General features: G+C 48.3%; 1 protein-coding gene across 5 annotated transcripts in view; it reads left to right on the forward strand.

The window, feature by feature from the left end:
- The first annotated feature begins 317 nt into the window (after positions 1 to 317).
- LOC115466357 (butyrophilin subfamily 1 member A1-like) overlaps positions 318 to 18,305 on the forward strand; it is a 94,703-nt gene continuing 76,715 nt past the window's right edge. For 4 of the 5 annotated variants that reach the window (XM_030197542.1, XM_030197545.1, XM_030197544.1 and 1 more), the window contains exons 1-2: positions 318 to 574; positions 1,177 to 1,316. In XM_030197542.1, coding sequence (XP_030053402.1) covers positions 1,220 to 1,316 — 97 coding nt within the window. In that variant the 5' untranslated portion in view covers positions 318 to 574; positions 1,177 to 1,219. Of the gene's footprint in view, positions 585 to 1,176; positions 1,317 to 18,305 lie in introns of all 5 variants that reach the window. The other variant, XM_030197543.1, reaches the window with a different exon arrangement.

The following is an 18,305-nucleotide window of genomic DNA, read 5'->3' on the forward strand; positions in this document are numbered from 1 at the left end:
CCTCATAAAAGTAGGAACAATTTTGCAGTGTATCTACCAACCTTTCACCCATTTATATTCTCATGCAGTTTTACAACACCCATTTTTCAGGTGCAAAGCTTCCTTTGCAAAATTATCCCCGGCCGTGTTTTGTGAATTATGTATGGGCTGTTGTGATCTGCTGTGAATGTTTTTTTGGAACAGATTGGCAGAATATAAATATTTTTAACAAATGATTGAATGCCACAGCCTGATTGCAGTGTTCTCACTCTGGTGTGTGGCTAGATGGGTGGAGAACTGTTTCAGTTGAATAAATTGCACCTGCCATAAAGCAAGGGCAAAGTCTAGAGGTCCCAGTTACTTTCACTTTCTCTCAGAAAGAGAAGGAAAAAGCAGATTTAAGAAAAGAAATGTAACGTTTATGCTGGAAAAGGTAGAAGAAACCTCTGACATCCTGGATTTTAAACATTTAGGTGGACAAATATGTTCCTGTTTTGACATTTCCAAACTGTTGTGGTATGAAGGACAGAAGACCGGACAGTTCCGAGGGAGCTGATCTTCCCAAGACTTTCACTGTGAAGACTAAACGCAAGAGGTAGGATACACCCCCCCCCCCCCTCCACCCTAAACATCCCCAATTCTTCTTCTAAACCTCATTGCCTCCAGTTATCCTGTCAGTAGACCTACAGAGGGGGAGTGAGGGGAGGAACTGGGGTTTATTGCTGGGAATGAATGGGTGTGTGGTCAGTGTGGTATGTAAAAGTGTCCATGGGGAGAGGCAAAAATATCCTTTTCTTCCCTAGAAGCCCTAGACCCCCTCCAGACAACCCTCGCCATCATTTCAGTGAGATTACCCTAATTGCTGCCCTGCAGAGCGCCTTCATTTTAAATACAGAAAGGAGATAACAGTAGATGAGATTTATCATTATTGCTACACTGGCACATTTTACAAGGCTGTTCAAAAGTAAATTTCCATCACCAAATCTGAATATAAACCTCTTTTTGTAAAACCAGGTATGACCAGAGCAGATGCATTTGAACATTGGATTCCCCTATTCTCCTACTGAAACACATATATGCACACACGTCACTCTCCCGACGCACCTTACTCCTGCTCTGCAGCACCTGAAACCTTCTTTTGGTTTTGAAACCCAAGATCTTTCATGTAATTGTAATTCTGATTTCACTCTGTGCTAGGTAACAAACAAACATGATTATTGTATCCTGAGGGGTACTGGAGATGTATTTTCCTGAATGCTCCCGGAGAATGGCTCTCGCCTCCCTTCACGGTTTTATTCTTCTGTTGATTTCTCCTTACTTCCAGACTATAAATGCAGGTAAGAGTGTGTGTTTCCTGTTCAGCGCTGCGTGCGCCTGGTAGCGCTATACAAATGTTAGTAGTAGTAGTAGTAAGAGTCACTCCAGTATTTTCTGGGTCTTTCATGAGTGTGCACTTTTCAGAAAGCACATTTTGGTGCTAAGCTGTAGAGCCTTTGCTCCCATGGACAAAGGGACAGTAATTGTGTGGTTTCTTTTTTGATGTTGGTGGTGCGAAATGTGCACATGCTCACTTATACTTGCTGTTTGAATGGGATGAATTTTGCTTGAAAATAGCCCTCCGTGACCCAAACACATTCTCAGGACACCGCCTTTGTTTCTTTATAGAACAGGCTTCTGCCATGTTCCCAGTTCTAGAACCCCTCCCTCTCCCCATGACTCAATATTGTCCCAAAATGAGTAATCTGTGGTTATCACCATTGCTAGACTGGTTCACACCTTAGTGCTTTCTCATACTGTTTGTTATTCTTTCCAGCCCTCCATTGCCCCAGGTACAAAAACTTAGATTGTGCATCCTCTAGGAACAGAAAAAGTACCTTCACATAATGTGTACAGTGCTGCCTATGTCTATTAGCATTATAGAAATGATTAGTAGTAGTATTCCAGCCCAATTGAAGTTGGAAAGAATGATACAAAAAGAGGTTGAGAATGTCTGGGGGCAAAATAATTCTTGAAAATGTAACAGAATGGGATGAAACTTTGCATGAGGGAAAAACTGGTAAAAAGATAAACAAGCTTCAAATGGACCAAATTGTACTCGGGGTTCCAGAGAAATAGAGAAATGAGCCCCCCCCCCCCCGAAAAAAAGAATAACCCAATAAATTATTATGGGAGAAATCATTCCAGCCTTTATACCAAAGAAAAATTACCAGCATGGGAAAAGTCAGTAAAAAGACATGTGGAGGGGCATAATCGAATGAGGCGCTCACATTTTCATGAGGGTGTCCTCGCAAGATGGCCCTGTAAAGGGGGGGGGGGGCAACCCGTATTATCGAAACGAAAGATGGACGTCCATCTTTCGTTTCGATAATACGGTCGGAGACGCCCAAATCATGAATTTAGGTCGATCTTAGAAATGGTCGTCCTTAGGTCGTTTTTGAGATGGTCATCCCCAGTTTTCGGCGATAATGGAAACTGAGGACTCCCATCTCAAAAACGACCAAATCCAAGCCATTTGGTCATGGGAGGAGCCAGCATTCATAGTGCACTGGTCCCCCTGACATGCCAGGACACCAACCGGGCACCCTAGGGGGCACTGCAGTGGACTTCAAAAATTGCTCCCAGGTGCATAACTCCCTTACCTTGGGTGCTGAGCCCCCAACCCACTCCCCACAACTGTACACCCAGGGCCGTGCCAAGGGTCTCTGGCGCCCCCTGAAGACTATCAGTTGGCGCCCTCCCCCCCCCCCCCCCCCCCCCCCCAGTGAAAATGATGGCTCACCACTTACCACACTGACAGGAATTGTCAGCAATATTCTTAGAAACAAATTGCTATACATTGCAAAATAAGATAGCAGATGTAAATTCTCAAAGTGGACATATTCCAAACACTAAAATGAAAATAAAATGATTTTTTTTCTACCTTTGTTGTCTGGTGACTTTCTTTTTCTGATCATGCTGGCCCAGTATCTGATTCTGCGGCTATCTGACCTCTTAACTCCGTTTCCAGGGCTTCCTTTCCATTTATTTCTTTCCTTTCCTCCTTTCTTCTTCATTTCTGGTCCTCAGCTTCTGCCTATTTTCTTCATCCATGTGCAGTTTTTCTCCTCTCTTCCTTTCCCCTCATTTCATCTCCTTAATCTCTCTTCCCTCCCCTTTATGTCCAGCAATTTCTCCTCTCTCCCTGAGCCCTGTCCTGCAATCCATATCCATCCATGCCCATCTGACCCCTGCCCCCCTCCATTCATCCCTATCCAGCAATTCCCCTCTCTCCCTGAGCCCTACCCTCCCATAAATCCATGCCCATCTGTCCCTTGCCCCCTCCATTCATCTCTGACCCTATCCAGCAATTTCCCTCTCTCCCTGAGCCCTGCCCTCCCAATCCATGCCCATCCATGCTCCTCTGTCCCCTGCCCCCTCCATTCACCCCTATCCAGCAATTCCCCTCTCTCCCTGAGCCCTGTCCTGCAGTCCATATCCATCCATGCCCCTCTGTCCCCTGCCCCCTCCATTCATCCCTATCCAACAATTCCCCTCTCTCCCTGAGCCCTGTCCTGCAATCCATATCCATCCATGCCCCTCTGTCCCCTGCCCCCTCCATTCATCCCTATCCAACAATTCCCCTCTCTCCGAGCCCTACCCTCTCATCAATCCATGCCCATCTGCCCCTTGCCCCCTCCATTCATCCCTGACCCTATCCAGCAATTCCTCTCTCCCTTCCATGAACCCTGCCCTTGCATGCTCCTCTCTCCCTTGCTCTCCCGCTCCCATGTCCCAACTGCCCGCCCTCTTCTCCCTCCCCTTCCAACATCCCGAGTTGCCAACTCAGTAGTTTTCATGCAGAATTGAGTGGCTGTGGCTCTTTTAAACTTGCCACAGGCAGTTTTCTCCAGTCGTGGGTTTCTTTTTGTGGGCAGTTTTTTGCCGCGCTGGTTGTTTCTTCCCCCCTCCCCCAGCTCCTCAGGCAGCTGTTTTGCGTGTCAGGCTATTTTTGGGCTACTTTTGGCCCCGAATTGGGCCGGGGAATTTTCAGACATCCGGCAACTATTCCCTTTCTTTTTTTTTTTTTTCTTTTAATTTTACCTCCATGACCATCCGGCAGCGCAGCGTCAGTGCAGGAGGCGGCGCTCCCGACGTGTCTAGTGTTCCCCTTCGCTCATGTTCCGCCTTCTTCTGACGTCAAGGAAATGATGTCAGAAGAAGGCGGAACATGAGCGAAGGGGAAGGCTAGACCGGGAGCGCTGCCTCCTGCACTGACGCTGCGCTGCCGGACGGAGGTAAAATTAAAAGTATTAAAAAAAGAAAAAGGGATCTTGCTGCAGGAGAGAAGAGAGTGCGGGCAGTTGGGCAATGGGAGTGGGAGGGCGAGGAGGTTAGCATGGTGCGGCGGCGCCCCCCAAATGACGGCGCCCCCCTGCCATGCTTACCTCGCTTACCGTATTGGCACGGCCCTGTGTACACCACTACCATAGCCCTTAGGGATGAAGGAGGGCACCTACATGTGGGTTTCTGGTGGGTTTTGAAGGGCTTACATTTACCACCACAAGTGTAACAGGTAAGGGGGGTGGGCCTGGGTCTGCCTGCCTGAAGTGCACTGCACCCATTACAACTGCTCCAGGTACCTGTATACTGCTGCGATGGACCTGAGTATGGCATTTGAGGCTAGCATAGAGGCTGGCAAAAAAGTATTTTTACACTTTTTTTATGGTGGGGAGGGGATTAGTGACCACTGGGGGAGTAAGGGGAGGTCATCCCCGATTCCCTCCGGTGGTCATCTGGTCAGTTCGGGCACCTTTTTGAGGCTTGGTTGTGAAAAAACATGGACCAAGTAAAGTTGTCCAAGTGCTCATCAGGGCGTCCTCCTTTTTTCCATTATCGGCCGAGGACACCCATCTTCTAATCACGCCCCAGTCCCGCCTTCGCTACACTGCTGACATGCCCCCGTGAACTTTGGTCGTCCCTGCGACGGAAAGCAGTTGAGGGCACCCAAAATCGGCTTTCGATTATGCCGATTTGAGCGACCTTGCGAGAAGGACACCCATCTCCCGATTTGTGTCAGAAGATGGGTGCCCTTCTTTTTTGAAAATTCACCTGATAGAGTGAAAAAATGGGCCAAATTGGATTGGGAGCCTGCAGAAATAAACCCTCCTTTTAAAAAAAAGTTCCAATATATTTCTATGAGAAAAGAAGTTCCAGATTTTGTAGCATAGAATGAAATGTATCAGTTGGAGATCAGACAAGTGTAAATCACTGCCCAACTGTGGCGTGGGCTGAGTGACTATGAAGACGTCTCCTAGCATTCTCCGGCTCCTGCGGGCACAGAATCTCTCTCTTCTAAATGAAAACAGTTAGGTAATTCCTCAAACTGGGTGGCCATTCCTGAGTTCCCTTCAGTCTTCACAAAAGCCTCTCCAGGAGGGGCCTCATTGGACCTGGAGATCATGAGTCTATTTCTCAATTCAATTCAAAATGTTAGCTTAGTCCAAAACATTTGGCCCTAAAATGTCCTCAAATAGAGAAGCAGACAACTTTAATTCATCCATTTAAAATGACTGCAATAACTTCAATAATATGTAGGGTCAGGCATATCGCAAGAGCCTATCCTCCTGCCACCACTGTATAGTTCTTCCATTTATCTGGCGGGAATAAATCTACATAATCTTACTAACACTATGTTAGGAGAGTTTTCATTAAAGTTTTAATTACATTTAATCAGTTTCTGAGAAGTAAACACTAAACAAATTACATATTACACCATATAATCTTAAGACTCTTTATATTCATCTGATATCCCTAGTACCTTAAGAAGTTTTAATTAAACTACTATAATACTAAGATGCAGACAAAAGTTCAGCAGCAAGAGGGCTGGTATCCAGTCTTTTGCAATGAGTGCCACATGTATGATTATCTCCCAGTTGGCAAGATGCTATATGTTTGTGCTCAATGCAAAGAGCTCCTATCTCTCAATGAATATGTTCTCTTGAGGCTAGAGTAGCAGACTTGGTGGAACTGAGGGAGACAGAGAGGTATATAGAGGAGGTCTACAGGGACGTTGTAGAGATGTCCCACCTCCAGCCTGGCAGCCCCTCTGCTGCCTTGGAGGATGGAGGTCTTCTAAAAGCAGAGCATCACCCTGGTGCAGCTGGAAGTAATCCTGTAGCCAGAACCAACCAACCAAGGGATGCAATATTCTCTTACACTGAGTATGTGTCTCCAGGAGCTTCTGGAAAGAAGGGAAGAGTTAGGACTGCTGTTGAAGTTGGTGATTTGATTATTAGGCATGTAGAAAGCTGGGTGGCTGAGGGATGTAAGGATCGCCTGGTCACTTGCCTGCCTTGTGAGATGGTGGCGGACCTCACGCATCACCTAGATAGAATTTTAGAAAGTGCTGGGGAGGAGCCGACTGTCTTGGTACATGTGGGCACCAGTGACATAGGAAAATGTGAGAGAGAGGTTCTGGAAGTCAAATTTAGGCTCTTAGGTAGAAAGCTCAAATTCAGAACCTCTAGGGTAGCATTTTCCAAAGTTCTCCTCATTCCATGCGCAGAGCAAGAGACAGGCAGAGCTCTGGATCTCAATGTGTGGATGATGTGATGGTGCAGGGAGGAGGGTTTTAGATTTGTAATGAACTGGGAAATATTTTGGGAAAGGGGGAGCCTATTCCGGAATGATGGGTTCCACCTTAACCAGGATGGAAGCAGGCTGCTGGCATCAGCACTAAAAAAGGAGATAGAACAGCTTTTAAACTAGAAACTGGAGGAAGGCTGACAGTCATTCAAAAGTGAATGGTTTGAAACAAGATATCTTTCAAAGATATCATCAGAACAGGGAAGATAGGGTATCCCGATAGTGAGGTTGCAATAGACTACTACTACTTAACATTTCTAGAGCACTACTAGGTTAACAAAGAAGAACTGGCAATAGAGACCATAGTAGATCAGATGTCCTTAAATAAAAATCAGAAAAAAACATTGCAAATTAACACTGTCAACTACTGAGCAAGATGTAAATAGGAACAATGAACATAGTTTGAAATGTCTCTATGCGAGTGCCAGAAGCCTAAGAAATAAGATGGGAGAGTTAGAATATATTGCACTAAATGAAAAATTAGATATAATAGGCATCTCTGAGACCTGGTGGAAGGAAGATAACCAGTGGGACACTGTCATATCGGGGTACAAATTATATCGTAGTAATAGGGTGGATTGAATTGGAGGGGTAGCATTGTATGTTAAGGAGGGCCTTGAATCAAACAGATTGAAAATTCTGCAGGAAACAAAATACATCTTGGAATCCCTATGGATTGAAATTATATGTGTAAAGGGGAAAAGGATAGTGATAGGAGTGTACTACCGTCCGCTTGGCCAGGATGAACACACGGATGTAGAAATGTTATCAGAAATTAGGAAGGCTAACAAACTGGACAACACAATAATAAGTGATTTCAATTACCCCGATATTGACTGGGTAAATATAACATCCGGGCATGCTAGGGAGGTAAAATTCCTTGATGAAATCAAGGACTGCTTTATGGAGCAGCTGCTATAGGAGCCAACAAGAAGAGGAAAAATTCTAGACCTAGTCCTTAGTGGAACAAGTGATTTGCTGCAGGAGGTAATGGTGATGGGGCTGCTTGATAACATTGATCATAATATGATCAGATTTAATATCGACTCTGGAGTAAATACACACAGGAAATCCAATTCGTTAGCATTTAACTTTCAAAAAGGAGACGATATTTATTTATTTATTGCATTTGTATCCCACATTTTCCCACCTCTATGATAAAATGAGAAAAAAGGTGAAAAAAAACCTTAGAGTAGCAGCTGCGAAGATCAAAAATTTACTTCAGGCGTGGAAGCCCAGGCCAAATATATTCTGTATGTTAAAAAAGGAGGAAGGAAGACCAAATGACAGCTGGCATGGTTAAAAAATGAGGTGATGGAAGCTATTAGAGCTAAAAGAAAATCCTTCAGAAAATGGAAGAAGGATCCGACTAAAAATAATAAGGAATGGCAAGTCAAATGCAAAGAAGGCAAAGAGGGACTTTGAAAAAAAGATTGCATTGGAGGCAAAAACACATAGTAAAAGTTTTTTTTTTTAGGTATATTAAAAGCAAGAAGCTGGCAAAAGAATCGGTTGGACTGCTAAATGACCGAGGGGTAAAAGGGGAACTCAAGGAGGACAAAGCCACAGCAGAGAGATTAAATGAATTCTTTGCTTCGGTCTTCACCAAGAAAGATTTGGGAAAAATACTGGTGCCAGAAAAGATATTCAAAGTTGATGAGTCAGAGAAACTGAATGAAATCTCTATAAACCTGGAAGACATAATGAAGCAATTTGACAAATTGAACAGTAGCAAATAGCCTGGAGTGGATGGTATTCATCCCAAAGTACTAATAGAATTGAAAAATGAACTTGCAGAACTATTGTTAGTAATATGAAATTTCTTAAAAATCAAACATGGTACCGGAAGATTGGAGGGTGACCAATATAATGCCGATTTTTTAAAAAAGGTTCCAGAGGTGATCTGGGAAATCATAGACCAGTGAGCCTGATGTTGGTGCCAAGCAAAATGGTGGAGAGTATTATAAAGAACAAAATTACAGAGCATATTCAAAAGCATGAATTAATGAGACAAAGTCAACATGGATTTAGTGAAGGGAAATCTTGTCTCACCAATGTACTATATTTCTTTGAAGGGGTGAACAAATATGTGGATAAGGGTGAGCTGGTCGATATTGTGTATCTGGATTTTCAAAACGTATTTGACAAAGTACCTCATGAAAGACTCCAGAGTAAATTGGAGAGTCATGGGTAGGTGTTCTATTGTGGATTAAAAACTGGTTAAAATGTAAATATATATGTTACTTTTGTATTATTCTGAAAACTTATAAATAAAGATTTTTTTAAAAACTGGTTAAAAGATACTACTTAACATTTCTAAAGCGCTACTAGGGTTACGCAGCACTGTACAATTTAACATAGAAGGACGGTCCCTGCTCAAAGAGCTTACAATCTAAAGGACACGTGAACAGTCAGTCTGATAGGGGCAGTCAAATTGGGGCAGTTTGGATTTCCTGAAAGGTAAGAGTTAGGTGCCGAACGCAGCATTGAAGAGGTGGGCTTTAAGCAAAGACTTGAAGATGGGCAGGGAGGGGGCTTGGCGTAAGGGCTTGGGAAGGCTGTTCCAAGCATAGGATGAGGTGAGGCAGAATGAGCGGAGCCTGGAGTTGGCGGTGGTAGAGAAGGGTAATGAGAGGAGGGATTTGTCCTGTGAACGGAGGTTTCGGGCGGGAACGTAAGGGGAGATGAGGGTAGAGAGGTAGTGAGGGGCAGCAGACTGAGTGCATTTGTAGGTAAGAAGGAGAAGCTTGAACTGAATGCGGTATCTGATTGGAAGCCAGTGAAGTGACCTGAGGAGAGGGGTGATATGAGTATATCGGTTCTGGCGGAATATAAGATGTGCAGCAGAGTGCTGAACAGATTGAAGGGGGGATAGGTGGCTAAGTGGGAGGCCGGTGAGGAGTAAGTTGCAGTAGTCAAGGCGAGAGGTAATGAGAGCGTGGACGAGAGTACGGGTGGTGTGTTCAGAGAGGAAAGGGCAAATTTTGCTGATGTTAAAGAGGAAGAAGCGACAGGTCTTGGCTATCTGCTGCATATGCGCAGAGAAGGAGAGGGAGAAGTCAAAGATGACTCCGAGGTTGCGGGCAGATGAGACGGGGAGGATGAGGGTGTTATCAACTGAGAAAGTGGAGGAAGAGGAGAAGTGGGTTTTGGTGGAAAGACGATGAGCTCAGTCTTGGCCATGTTCAGTTTCAGGTGGCGGTTGGACATCCAGGCAGCAATGTCAGATAAGCAGGCTGATACCTTTGCCTGGGTCTCCGCGGTGATGTCTGGTGTGGAGAGATACAGCTGGGTGTCATCAGCATAGAGATGATACTGTAAACCATGAGATGAGATCAGGGAGCCCAGGGAAGAGGTGTAGATTAAGAGAAGGGGTCCTAGGACAGATCCTTGGGGAACACCCACAGATAGCGGGATGGGGGTGGAGGAGGATCCATGAGAGTGAACTTTGAAGGTGCGGTGGGAGAGATAGGAGGAGAACCAGGAGAGGACGGAGCCCTGGCTCCCTCAATATTCTGGGGTGGATCCCGTCCGGTCCCATGGCTTTGTCCACCTTTAGCTTTCCAAGTTGTTGATACACAGGCAGCTCCTTGTGACTCTGGGCAAGTCACTTAACCCTCCATTGCCTGCCGCATTGAGCCTGCCATGAGTGGGAAAGCGCGGGGTACAAATAAAATAAATAAATAAATGAGGACAGTGTGGCAAGATGTAAATCATGATTGACAGTGTCAAAAGCGGCGGATAGATCGAGGAGGATGAGGATGGAGTAGTGGCCTCTGGATTTGGCAAGGAACAGGTCATTACAGACTTTAGAGAGTGCTGTTTCTGTCGAGTGTAGAGGGTGAAAACCGGATTGAAGTGGATCGAGGATGACATGAGAGGAGAGAAAATCGAGGCAGCGGCTGTGAACGGCACGCTCAAGTATTTTGGAGAGGAAGGGTAGGAGGGAGATGGGGTGGTAGTTGGAGGGACAGGTAGGGTCAAGTGATGGTTTTTTGAGGAGAGGTGTGACTACAGCATGCTTGAAGGTGTCAGGGACAGTTGCAGTGGAGAGAGAGAGAGGTAGAGGATATGACAGATGGAGGGGTTGACAGTATGAGAGATGGTGTTAAGTAGGTTGGTGGGGATGGGATCAGAAGAGCAGGTGGTGCATTTCGAGGAGGAAAGAAGGCGAGCGGTTTCCTCCTCGGTGATGTCAGGAAAGGAGGAGAAGGAGGCCTGGGTTGATTGGTCGAGGGAGAGGGTTGAAGGGTGAAGAGGAGGAGATGGCTTGGTAGTGAACTCAAGGTTGATCTTTTACACCTTGTCGCGGAAGTAATCGGCCAGTGATTGAGGAGAGAGCGAGGGGGGGGGTGGGAGCGGAGGGCACTTTGAGGAGGGAGTTAAGGGTGGCGAAGAGACGACGGGGGTTGGAGCTGAGAGAATTGGTCAAATGGGTGTAATAATCCTGTTTGGCAAGGAATAGGGAGGAGTGGAAGGAGGATAGTATGAATTTGTAGTGAAGGAAATCTGAATGGGTGCGGGATTTCCTCCAGAGGCGTTCAGCAGATCGGGCGCAGGAGCGAAGGTAACGGATGCAAGGGGTCAGCCATGGCTGGAGAATAGTATGCTTAGTGGGACGGGTGGTGGATGGTGCGAGGGTGTCCAGAGCAGAGGAGAGAGTGGCATTGTAAGCGGACACAGCCTTGTCGACAGACTCGGAGGACATGATGGAGAGGAGGAGATTAGAAATACTAGAGGATAGGGTGGGAGGGTCAATAGCCTGGAGATTCCTGGAGGTAGTGGTTAAAGTTGGACGGGGCTGAGGGGGGGGGGGGTGAAGAAGTGTGAAGGTGATCAGGAGATGATCGGAGAGAGGAAGAGCTGAAGCGTGGAAATTGGGGGGAGAGCCGGAAGAGGAGAGGACGAGGTCAAGACAATGGCCATCTCAGTGAGTAGGGGTGGTGGAGCAAAGCTGGAGGTTGAAGGAGGATGTTAGAGTGAGGAACTGAGAAGTGTGAGGGTCGGATTGGTCATCAACGTGTATGTTAAAGTCTCCGAGAATGAGGGACGGAGATGAGGGTTCGAGAAAAACGGAAAGCCAGGCATCAAGGTCGGTGAGGAAGGAAGAGAGGGATTTATTAGGGGGGCGGTAAATGACTGCCACTCTGAGTGGCAATGGGTAGAGTAGCCAGATGGAGTGTGCTTCAAAGGATGAGAAGCAGTGAGACTGCGGTAGGAGGAGGGGTTGGAAACTACAGGAGGGCGAGAGTAGAAGCCCGACGCCTCCACCACGGCCAGTTGGGCGGGGAGTGTGGGAGAAGAGATAACCTCCATGGCAAAGGGCCGCGACTGAGGCAGAGTCATCAGGGGAGAGCCAGGTTTCAGTTAGGGCGAGCAGTTGAAGGGAACGAGAGATGAAGAGATCGTGGGTGAAGGGCAGTTTGTTGCAGACCGAGTAGGCATTCCACAGGGCACATGAGAAGGGGAAGGAGGAGGGGGGAAGGAGGGGAATAGAGACGAGATTGGAGACTTCACGGAATCGTTTGCATGGATAGGAGGAGGACAGGTGAGGGGGGCCTGGATTAGGATTATTGTCTCCCGCGGATAGCAAGAGTTAGGAGGAGGGTGGGGGAGGTCAGGCGACGAAGACGGGATGCACTTAGGAGGAATGGTGATGGGTTAATGGCAGGAAGGAAGTGTTGAAAGTTAAGAGCTAGGAAGGAGGAGGGGGACAAGAGAGATGGTGAGGTGGTGAGTGATGGGGGTGAATAGGGTAATGCCGTAGCGAGCAGGACGGGAGGGGACATGGGTGGGCAACGATTTCCAGTGGTAGACAGCGGTAGGGGGAGGGGGAAAGATTAGGAAGGGACAGGGCAAGGAAGAGAATGTGGACAGGTGCCATAAGTACTGATTGAGGTGTAACAGGTGTATGTGTAGTGACTGGTGTGTGAGGCAGATAGATAGAGCAGAAAAGCTAGATTGGAGGTTTGGAATTGGTGGAATTGATGGAATTGATGGACTGGAGAGCAGGTAAGTCAATGGCTGACAAGCTAGCAGGCGGGCTGGAACAAGCTGGTGCAGATGGACAGGAACGAGCAGGGAGAATTGATGGAATTGATGGACTGGAGAGCAGGTAAGTCAATGGCTGACAAGTTAGCAGGCAAGTAAGTCAATGGCTGACAAGCTAGCAGGCGTGCTGGAACAATCTGGTGCAGATGGACAGGAACGAACAGGGAGAAGCTGGATCAGGCGGGCCGGAACAAACTGGATCAGGCGGGCTATAACAGCTGGAGCGGAGGGATTGGAACAAGCGTGTGCAGATGGACAGGAACGAGTAAGGAGAAGCAGGGAGAAGCTGGATCCGACGGACTGCGGCAAGCTGGAGCAGGTAGCTGATCAGGCGGGCTGGAACAAGCTGGTGCAGATGGACAGGAACGAGAATGGAGAAGCTGGATCTGACGGACTGCGGCAAGCTGGAGCAGGTAGCTGATCAGGCGGGCTGGAACAAGCTGGTGCAGATGGACAGGAACGAGAATAGAGAAGCTGGATCCGACGGACTGCAGCAAGCTGGAGTAGGTAGCTGAACAGGCGGGCTGGAGCAAGCTGGTACAGATGGACTGGAACGAGCAGGGAGAAGCTGGGAGAGGCTGGATCCGACGGACTGCGGCAAGCTGGAGCAGGTAGCTGATCAGGCGGGCTGGAACAAGCTGGTGCAGATGGACTGGAATGAGCAGGGAGGAGCTGGGAGAAGCTGGATCCGACGGACTACGGCAAGCTGGAGCAGGTAGCTGATCAGGCGGGCTGGAGCAAGCTGGTGCAGATGGACTGGAACGAGCAGGGAGAAGCTGGGAGAGGCTGGATTCGATGGACTGCGGCAAGCTGGAGCAGGTAGCTGGAACAGGCAGGGAGAGGCTGAACGAGCTGGATCAGGCGGGCTGGAACAAGCTGGAGCAGATGACTGGAACAGGCAGGGATAAGCTGGATCCGACGGACTGGGACAAGCTGGAGCAGGTAGCTGGGACAAGCGGGGAGAGGCTGGGTCAGGTGGACTGGAACAGGCTGGATCAGGAGAGGCTGGATCAGGTAGACTGGAACAAGCTGGATCAGGCGGGCTGGAAGAAGCTGGAGCAGATGGGTGGCACAAACAGGGAGGAGCTGGATCAGGCGGACTGGAACAGGCTGGTGCAGATGGACTGGGACGAGCTGGATGAGCTGGATCAGGCGGGCTGGAATAAGCTGGAGTAGATGGCTGGAACAAGCAGGGAGAAGCTGGATCCGACGGACTGCGGCAAGCTGGAGCAGGTAGCTGGAACATGCAGGGAGAGGCCGGACGAGCTGGATCAGGCGGGCTGGAGCAAGCTGAGGCAGATGGCTGGAACAAGCAGGGAGAATCTGGATCCGACGGACTAGGACAAGCTGGAGCAGGTAGTTGGAACGAGCAGGGAGAAGCTGGATCCGACGGACTGGGACAAGCTGGAGCAGGTAGTTGGAACAAGCAGGGAGAGGCTGGATCCGGCGGGCTGGATGGGCTGGCTGGAACAGCAGGGAGGAATTGGGTCAGGTGGCCAGGAACACTCTGAACAGATGTACCGGAACAGGCCGATGGATCAGAGCAGGCAGGGAAAAGTTGGGTCTGCAGACTGAAACAAGCTGGGGCCGGTGGACACTGCCTCTGTCGGCCCGACGCAAAGGGCGCTGGACGCAGCCAGACGCAGGCCGGGGCTGATGGACTCTGCCTCCCTCTGTTCCCAGTCGTGCCCCGAAGCCACCGCGTGGTCAGCAACTGCAATTCGCGCCCAGCCCGTTCCGGCCGGGGAGCGTGGCTGCAGCGCACGGGACCATGGGCGCAACCAGTGCAGCAGACTATGGCCCGCCTGGTCCCTCCGCGCAGAGACCCCGAGCCCGGGCTCCCCCAGAGTGCACGGGGCAAGGCAGAGAGGCCGCGGGAGCTGGACGACAGTGGGGAAAGGCCGCAGCCACGCGGCAGGCGGCAGATAGCCGCAGTCAACCCCGGGCCGCACGCCCGCGTCGGAGTCCAAGGAAGCCGCCGCAGATCTCGCCCGACGGCTCCCCGATGTCCGCTCCCCTCCTCCTCCCCCCTGATCGATCCGGGAGGGTCCAGGACAGCGCAGGTAAGTCCTAATTCTTAGGGCCCCCTGAGCTCATCACGGAGCTTCCTACCTGGTGGCCATCTTTGACAGGAACAAGCTGGAGAACATGCTGGAAGAAGCTATGGAGACAAGACAAGCAATGCAGGTGGGCTGGAGCAAGCTGGAGAGGACGGACTGGAACAAGTTGGAGCAGAAGGAAGTGGAGCAGCAAGACTGGAACAAGCTGGAGCAGGACTGGAAAAAGCTGGAGCAAGCTGGAATAGGCAAACTGGAACACGCTGGAACCGACTTCTCTGACCTCATGTGCAACTTTCTTTGAATCACTCACTTGCTGTGTGCTTTGATACCAAGGTGAAAGCTGGATCAGCAGAAGCTGGTAGAAACGCTGCAGGATCAAGAGCTGGGACAGGCTGGAGAGCTTCAGTAGTGCGCCGGTAGTTGAGGCTATGTTGCACAAGGGCAGGAACGAGGTGGTTGGGCTGTATGCAGTTCTGTGGATCCCCACCTGGAGTGACTCCCTGTGTGCTCCGATCGCTGATTTCCCCCTTTGGCTTGCCTGATGGTTTGTTGTAGTTCGGTGCCCTGACGTGTTCACTTTAGCCGATGCTCCGATGACCAACTCAGTGTGGTGGGCCCGGGCTGAGGGCTCCTCATGGGCTGCGAGGCCGGCTTGGGAGGGGACAGAGATGAGGGAGTTGATGCTCCGAGGGCCAGCTCGGCATGGTGAGCTCAGTCTGAGGGTTCTTGTCGACTTCGGTTCTGTTGGGTCTGTTCCGATCAGGATCTGGTCCGGTCCAGGTCACTTCATGGCGGTATATTAGCAGAGAGCCTTGTTTGGTTTGTGGGCCTCTGTTCGAGTTGGGATCGGTGAGTCGGAGGGTCAGGCTCTTTGGATTTCGCGCTCAGCAGCGACTCTCCGCAGTGTGCCATGAGGCAGGTAGTGAGCCGCGATCGGTTTGCGTGTCGTCCGTTTGTACTGGGGTTCAGCTGGATGGATCAGCGATCCCCGTGTTTAGCGACCACTTTTTAGACCGTTCCGGCATTTGAGCGGTTCTTTTTGGCCGTTTATCAGTCGGGGTCATCGGAGCAGTAGCTCCGTGACTCTCCTGTCGGCGGCCATCTTGAAAGCATAGATAGAAAACAGAGAGTAGGGTTAAATAGTATTCTCAATGGAGAAGGGTAGATAGTGGGGTTCCCAAAGGGTCTGTGCTGTCATCAGTTTTTTAACATATTTATAAATGATCTAGAGATGGGAGTAACTAGTGAGGTAATTAAATTTGCTGACAACACAAAGTTATTCAAAGTTGTTAAATCGCAAGAGGATTGTGAAAAATTACAAGAGGACCATACGAGACTTGGAGACTGGGCATCCAAATGGCAGATGACGTTTAATGTGAGAAAGTGCAAAGTGATGCATGTGAGGAAGAGGAACTATACCTACGTAATGCAAGGTTTCATGTTAGGAGCCACGGACCAGGAAAGAGATCTAGATGTCATCGTTGATGATACGTTGAAACCCTCTGCTCAGTGTGTGGCGGCGGTTGGTAAGAAAGCAAATAGAATATTAGGTATTATTAGGAAAGGAATGGAAAACAAAAATGAGGATGCTATAATGCCTTTGTATTGCTCCATGGTGCGACCGCACCTTGAATATTGTGTGCAATTCTGGTCACATCTCAAAAACGAGTGGAATTAGAAAAGGTACAGAGAAGGGTGACGAAAATGGTTAAGGGGATAGGTCGACTTCCCTATGAGGAAAGGCTAAAGTGGCTAGGGCTCTTCAGCTTGTAGAAGAGACAGCTGAGGGTAGATAAGGAAGGGGTCTATAAAATAATGAGTGGAATGGAACGTGTAGACATGAATCGCTTGTTTACTCTTTCCAAAAATACTAGGACTAGGAGGCACACAAAGTAGTAAATTTAAAACGAATCCAAGAAAATATTTCTTCACTCAACATGTAATTAAACTCTAGAATTTGTTTCTAGAGAATGTAGTAAAAACAGTTATCTTAGCGGGTTTTAAAAAAGGGGTTTCCAGAAGGGATACCTTCTGGAAAGAAAAGTCCATAAGTCATTATTAAAATTACTTGGAGAAAATCCACTGTTTTTTCTAAGATAAGCAGCATAAAATGTACTGTTTTGGGATCTTGCCAGGTATTTGTGACCTGGATTGGCCACTGTTGGAAACAGGATGCTGGGCTTGATGGACCTTCGGTCTGTCCCAATATGGCAATACTTATGTACTTATGTAACAGTTTAACAGGTAAAGATCAGAAGGAAAATAACAAGTTAGTATCTTCTCCCATGCAGTGCAGTCTTCAGCCTCTGGCTCAGCTTCTTTCCATTGGACTTTCAACAGGAAGACTGAGCTCTGTCTCAACTTCCAGCCTCTTATAGGGCAGTAGACTTCTCCTCTAAGTCCCACCTAGAAGCAGGATTGGTAAGGAATAACTGTCCAATACTTTGTTTGGAGGGACTGGAGGGTCCTGTCTTCAGAGTTAAGGTGGTTTCTCTTCTCTGCATTTATCCCCAGGGATTGATTCTGCAGTTCACCAGGAACTTATGTTATATAACTCCCTGTGGAGGCTGATGCTAGTTTTTGGTTTCTAGTCCCTGCCTTCACCTTTTTCTCCAGGCCCTGGGTTTTCCTATCCAAAGGAGCATAGACCCTGTTACAACAAGGCAATTTAAAAGGTGAAATTCCCTACTCTTCAAAACCCACAAATAGCCCCTACCTCCCTAAAATTACGTCTTGAAACTTCCTCACCCCAAACTGCCCCCACAACTGTTATATCACACCACAAACAGCTCCATCCCCTAAACCTTCTGCCCTGTAACTGCCCCAGCTCAAGAAATTACCCTTCCATATCTGCCACTTCATCCTGTAAACTACCCTGTAAAACTAACCCACCCAGCCCCCAAATTGACCCACCTCCAAAATTAGTCGCCCACAACTACCCCTGCAAGTTGTAGGCAGGGCCAGATTAAGCCATTGGCAAACTTTTCCCATATATTCTGGCCACATATTTAGGGAAGAGGGGACTTTGAGATGTGTTCAGGACTCAGGAGGTTATGATTGCTGTCTATGTCTTTTTGTATTTATGTGTTTAAAATAATTATCTGTAGTTCCCTCTGCCCCATTCCCCCCCCCCCCCCCACCCCACATGGCCCTGCCTGCTCCCATTGTAACCAGCAGCAGAGACAGTAGGAAGCATCCAGCCGATGGGAATGCACTGGGGGCAGAGGATTGAAAAGTAGCTCTTGTCACAGGAAGGGAGGAGGTGATCTGGAGGAAGTTTCTGTGCTATACAAGTGAAGTTCCTACATGTGATTAGAGGTGGAAGAGTAATGAACACACTCCAAAATATATAATTCTTGTTCTTGCTTCTTTATATTGGCTTCCTGTTAACTAGTGATTTCTGTTGAAATTACTTTTGTTGGTAGATCAAAATTGGTAGGTTATTTCCATACATCCCAACTCAAGCTCTCAGGTCTATCCAGGAAACATCTATTAATTGTCCCTTCTCTTTCGCTTACATGATTGATATAGAGAAGAGAGAGGGAGGGAGCTTTTTTGGTGATTTCCCCCCCTCCCAATTCTTGCAAAGGA

Source organism: Microcaecilia unicolor, chromosome 3, assembly GCF_901765095.1.
Source record: "Microcaecilia unicolor chromosome 3, aMicUni1.1, whole genome shotgun sequence".
Taxonomy (NCBI): domain Eukaryota; kingdom Metazoa; phylum Chordata; class Amphibia; order Gymnophiona; family Siphonopidae; genus Microcaecilia; species Microcaecilia unicolor.